This window comes from Protomyctophum bolini (assembly GCF_963924005.1).
Source record: "Protomyctophum bolini genome assembly, chromosome: 24".
NCBI lineage: Eukaryota > Metazoa > Chordata > Actinopteri > Myctophiformes > Myctophidae > Protomyctophum > Protomyctophum bolini.
The window spans coordinates 14,754,806-14,760,805 of NC_137885.1; the positions used below are offsets into that span (position 1 = coordinate 14,754,806).

Sequence of the window (6,000 nt, forward strand, 5' to 3'; positions counted from 1 at the left end):
GCCTATACGTGCTTTTAGCTGGAAGGGTGGCGATGTCAACTCAATATATGCATCCAGCACTTTTGTCCCGAACGGGGTGAATACTTAGTTTAGACTGGTCATTGGTTAGACATTTAAGGTTAGGTTCAGGTGTGCTGCCCTGTGGGAGGTTAGGGTTAGGGTGAGGGTTTGAGATAGGTTGTAGTTGTAGGACTAATGACTGGTCTAACCAAATGACTAAACTAAGTACTGTCTAAACTAAGTACTGCACCCGTCCCGAACAACAAATCTCTAAAGCTACTAGCTGGATTACAATGCAATATGAAGTTATGAAGCCAACTCATTTTGATCACCCCTTCCCTCAGGCCAAAAGTCGGTCACCTTTGCATCGGGAACGAGATGAACCCGACTGATTTTTGGTGACCCCATGACCTGTCCTCTAGTAGTGTCCCACTTAAGCTATGCAGAGACCCACTGGTGTCGCTTGTATATCGGCAAATTCCTGTGTGCGATAGGGCTGTCAGTTCACCTCTATAATCCAATTCGAATTTCATTGCTTCATTATTTGTAATTTTCGAATATATTCGAATATTTACATTGTTTATTTTAGCTCATATTTAGCCTATAATAATACACGTGGCTGGCATGTCTTGTGAGTTTTGGGAAGTGCATAGTTTTGACAGGTCTGCCTGTGGACAGTGAAACCCTGACCATTAGACACGGGCAGACGCAACGATAAAGTCTATCGTTCATTGTGAAGCCAGCAATATTTTGATGCAAACAGACGTGTACAGTAGCTGCTCCAAATGATATTAGCATTCGTCTGTGTCTGCCCGTGTAAACGCAGCATTGTCCAATGTCCCTCCGCTGCGGAGCGGACCGTTGCCCCGTCGGCTAGAATGCTGTCGGAAAAAAGGCCGCCTCCCGTGTACCATAGTATTATTAAGGAGGACTCCTTGGCTTCTAACGATATGGACCAGTGTTAGCTCCCATGCTAACTAGTTGCTACCCTCGTCAGAAACAACAACACAGATCGGGTGGAAGATGCTGATATCACTTTGCTTGTGCCCGTGGATGGGAAATGAGATTTAAAAGGCTATAGAAGCGTGGATGAAAGGCAAGCACAGATGTGCAATAAAGTTGTGTCGTGAGACTGTATTATGATTTTCGTTCTACCGGCGATACTATACTAGACGTATCTATGTATGTGTTACAAGGGTTTGTGTGTCTGCGATTAAAAGTGTTTACAGCCAGTAAGCCCGCCCACCCTGTAGACTGTCTCTGATTGGCTTACCCTGAAATCTGGCCCTACGTTAGCCAATCAATGACCTCTTCTGCGACGTGACCGGACGTGCACCTTTTCACATGCAGTGGAAGCGGCCGGGGAGATTTCACAGCGGTAGATCCGTTACTCAATACATTTAGTGAGCGGATAAAATAACATAAAACAAAATAAAAATATTAAATAGCATTAATAAAAGATAAAAGCTCCATTCGAATGGCAATTTTAGCTTTCGAATATATATATATTTTTTAATATTCGAATTTCTTTCATATTATGAAATTCGTTCTGACAGCACTAGTGTGCGACAACCATTTACAGCATAAGTCTGTGCTGAACTCACTGGCATACAGTGCAGTCTAACCGTTTTGTCTGTTCAATCTATAGACTAGCTTTTGCCACATATAGTAGCGCTCCTCTGAGACAGCTGGACCCCCCGTCCCACCCCAATAACAGCAGCCGGGGAAATATCGGGGCCTATTCAATTAAGTGTGCTCCATAGCTCTGCACGGCTGACATGTGGAAATTGTAATTTCCTTCACATGATTGATGGCAGCAATAAACGACATCGTGTGAGTGCGCGCGCACACACACACACACACACACACACACACACACACACACACACACACACACACACACACACACACACACACACAGTGTACACACTGTGAATTTGTGAAATACCTGAGTCCATGACTCCGTTCGCACAATCTCTCAGAATAAAATGGTTTAATGTGTAGCGGGTGATCACAGCTGACTCACCTGGTGTACATGTGTGTGCATGCGTATGTGCGTGCGTATGCGCGTGCGTGCATGCATGCGTGTGTGTGTCTGTACATACACAGTAAGCATATTTGGATGTAACTGTGTGTTCAAGTTACAGCTGTGTGTAGCCTAAATGCGTACACTACGCATATAAATGTGTGTATTCAAGCTGTGGGCTGTGTGCATGTCTCTGTGCGTGTGTGTGTGTGTGTGTGCATGTCTCTGTGCGTGTGTGTGTGTGTGTGTGCATGTCTCTGTGCGTGTGTGTGTGTGTGTGTGTGTGTGTGTGTGTGAGTATGCGCGTGCATCGAACTGCACATTGAAGCTGCGGGCTGTGTGTGCATAATGTGTGTTGCTTTCATGTAACTGTGTGTGTGTTCAAATTGGGTCTTTGCAGAGAGAGCCATGTAATAGCAACACTTTCCTTCACTAATGGGTTGGAATGGAGGGATTTGGAACATTGCTCAAAGACTCAACATAAAAAAAGAGGGAGAGAACTGATTTAGGTAACGAAATCCTTGCTGCAGGACCTACGTAGGAACCGCATAGTGTATGAGACACAGGCTGCTATTGATCAAGCCTTCTGTCAGATCTGAGTTCACACATTATGACCCATTATTTCTTTAACTTCGCCTTTTGACGCCTATTTTCGTAAGTACCTCGGCGCCTTATCACGCCTTTTTAAATAACAATTGATTACGGTGATCAGCTGCGTCCAGTTTCCTCTCATATTACTCCCGTTTCGTTCCGGTGGAAAAACCAAACCGGAAATGGAAAATCCGCTGGCTTATGCTTTCTATGGCGACACAGCTTCTTCTCGGATTCTTTTGGCCAAAAACAAGCGTGGTTTGCGTCTGATATATCTAAACGATAGTATTTTGCTTACAAAAACTATGTCTTGAGGTGCCTGCACCGCTCAGTTCACACAGGTGTGATTTATTTATTTTTACTCCTAAGCCAACCGATTTCTGATGCTTCAAACGCAAAACTCTAAACGTGCCAAATCAATTCCAATTCTCGTGGAAAAACTTAGAAACAACAACGTGAGACAAAAGGACAATTCAAACAAAGCTAAACTAGAAGCTCACGACGTGTTGCATTATAATGACATGCCCAATTTGTCATTATAAAACCCAGTGGTTTTCAGCCATTTTGATACCAGGGCCCACTATTTATTCAGCATTTTAGCCACGGACCACCCTTTGATGAGGTTTAGTCTCTCTCACCCACAACTAAAGATTGTTTTTGTCCACAATTCTCTGCTGTATTAAGGAGAGATAACAGGCAAACATTGATCAAAATATCAATTCTTCTACAGTTTCTAATTGTGTAGACTTCTTGTAAATTAAGTAATTCAGATGTTTAACAATAATTTAACTCTTGAGAGCGTAAAATGAAACCAAATGGACCCTGATGCAAATAATGTCTCATACTGTACAGTGTATAGGTCTGGCTCTAGAGGTAGAACAGATATGTACACTATGTACTGTACATGAACATATAGAAGAAGAAAAAATACTTCACACAGAGCCTTACCGTGTGTAAAAAAAAAGAAGAAAAAAGCCAAATCCATTTTAAATGTTTGGTTAGCCTGCCAGATACGGATTACCTATCCGTCTGTCTCCAGTGTCAATAGCTTGTAATGCGGTTAAAATGAAGACTGCATCGGCAGTGAATAACATTTATCCTGCAGTTAACCAACATGGTCCTTTCAACCTGCTGTCCCCATTTTGAGCGTGTCAAAAAGAAGCGAAAAATAACTGATCTAGTCTGTTGGATGGAATGCAATTGATTATCAAGGCTTGGGACACGTGACATGGTTCGATGCTTCAAGTACAAAGACAGCCCCTCATTTGTTTTAGAAGTAGCTCTCCTTGCATCATGTGTAACCACCAAGAGTTCTGTATCTTTATACCTGAAGTGCTTCTATTGGCTCAGGGGTAGTAGCAGGTGGAGACTCCTCACAGACTGCCAGGCTCCGCATTAACTTCAGTTTGGTGCTGGGCTGAGTATTATAACACGCACACGCACACACATACACACACACACAAACCATATATATTCTCTATAATATCTTCAACACACATTGTCAAACAAAAGCAAGCCCGAGTACAGACGGAAAACAAAACACGGGTTATTAAACATTCACAATGGTAATAAACAGAATCCCATCTGCACAATACAATATTGAAAGCGAATCTCCATTGACATGACAATATCATTTTAGGAGTAAATACAATGAAAGGGGAAGGCAATAAGGGATCTGACATATTCAAGCAGGCCGTTCGCCTGTTGGCTACCATTGTAGATAATGTGTGAGAAAGTTGTGGTGGGTAAAACCAAAAATAAGAAAGATCCATTACTGTCACTTAATGTTCTCCAAACCGGGCAGCATACTGTAAATGACATCTAGAAATAACAAGCATTGTAGCTTGCGTTGAACTTGTAGATTTTAAAGTATGAATGTATAAAATAACTTAAATAAGTGATTCAACTAAAATCTATCGATGTCCTATACTGTGTTAAGTGTGTTAAGTGTGAATGTAGAAGACAGGGACAGCGACATCTAAATCTGTGTTTCAATCAGCCAATAAAAACTGATTGTGCTTCCAAGAGTAACATGAATGAGAAACAAGAGCCTTGAGAGTTTCATTCAGTAATTCAGAACTGCAACTATATTTCTTCTTCCTTTTTTCCCCCTTCTAATTCATTATCCCACAATTTTGCAACACATTTTCACCCAGTGTCAATTATCTAATGTGATCCTGGGCTCTACACACCCTCCGCCAACCTGGGGAGAGCAACGGCCTGACCTCATGCTTCCTTCAATGCATGAGCGTCCAAGCTGCTTCTTCTCACCTGCCAGGAGGTAGTTTTCCCGGTTGGACGTACCGGTAGCATGTTATTCCAACCAGTTCCTGGCTGGCCAGGGGAAGGCAGTTTAGAGACCAGGATCACTGCATGTTTTTTGTGTACCTACCCACGGTACCCTACGGCCTAGGAGACCAGACACAATTAAAAACTAAGATTCAAGCTCTGAACACCCCAATGCAAGTATACAGAAACTGTATACTTATAATATAGCTTACGCTGGTGTGTTTTGTTTGGGAGTCACTGCATGGTGCCAGCATGGCTTAACTGTACAGGAGCTGTCTTTGCTGGCACTCGGCACCGAAGTGAAGCACACCCGCGACTAATGTCATTAACGTCAGCTGTGTTTACCCGTCAAAATGGCATTTTGGCATGCTGCGAAAAGACTGCATTGAGGATCAGTTATTTTCTAGAGGGCGACCCGCGCCTCGCACAACGAAGTGTAAATGAGGTTTTAAGCGTACCTTTGAGAACTTCACAGGCTGTCCGAGGGTTGTTGCGCAGGTAGGGGGGGGGGGGTTCACGGGGGAGGGATGAGTAGGGGACAAAAACACAAGAGAAGGGGAGAAAATGGCTGAATGGAGCGCGTTGAATTAAACATGACTGGCCTAGATTTCCCACACACTGAACAAGAGGCTCTGGCAATTGGGAACAATTTGTTTGCAAACATGCTGAACTTCCCTGCCTTCTTCTGCCATTATAAAAGGAGCACGCACGCGGGCACACACACACACACACACACACACACACGCACACACACACACACACGCACACGCCATTTTTATGCCCTTTTACATAAAACTCTGAAGCTGAAAATAATCAGCCTTACAAGCTGACAAACACGTGTGGTGCAACACGAAATAAAGCAACCATCATTCTCTTGTGAGGAGGACCAGTTAAATGGTCCTCACAATGTCTCCTTCTCAAATTCTACATTAATTGGCCCTCACAAGTAGTAACACACACACACACGCACGCGCAGTCGCGCACACAGACGCACGCACGGAAAGGCTAGCCGATATGGGATGTTTTAGATAGCAGCACTGAATCTGATATAAACTTGACAAAAATAACGTATTCAAGATGTGTGTGCTGCGGCT

At 43.4% G+C, this 6,000-nt stretch overlaps 1 protein-coding gene across 1 annotated transcript in view; it reads right to left on the reverse strand.

Annotated features, from left to right (window-relative positions):
• LOC308311783 (R3H domain-containing protein 1-like) overlaps positions 1-6,000 on the reverse strand; it is a 68,147-nt gene that overhangs the window by 38,591 nt on the left and 23,556 nt on the right. The window contains exon 3 of the mRNA XM_080758561.1: positions 3,945-4,034. Coding sequence (XP_080614687.1) covers positions 3,945-4,034 — 90 coding nt within the window. The remainder of the gene's footprint in view (positions 1-3,944; positions 4,035-6,000) is intronic.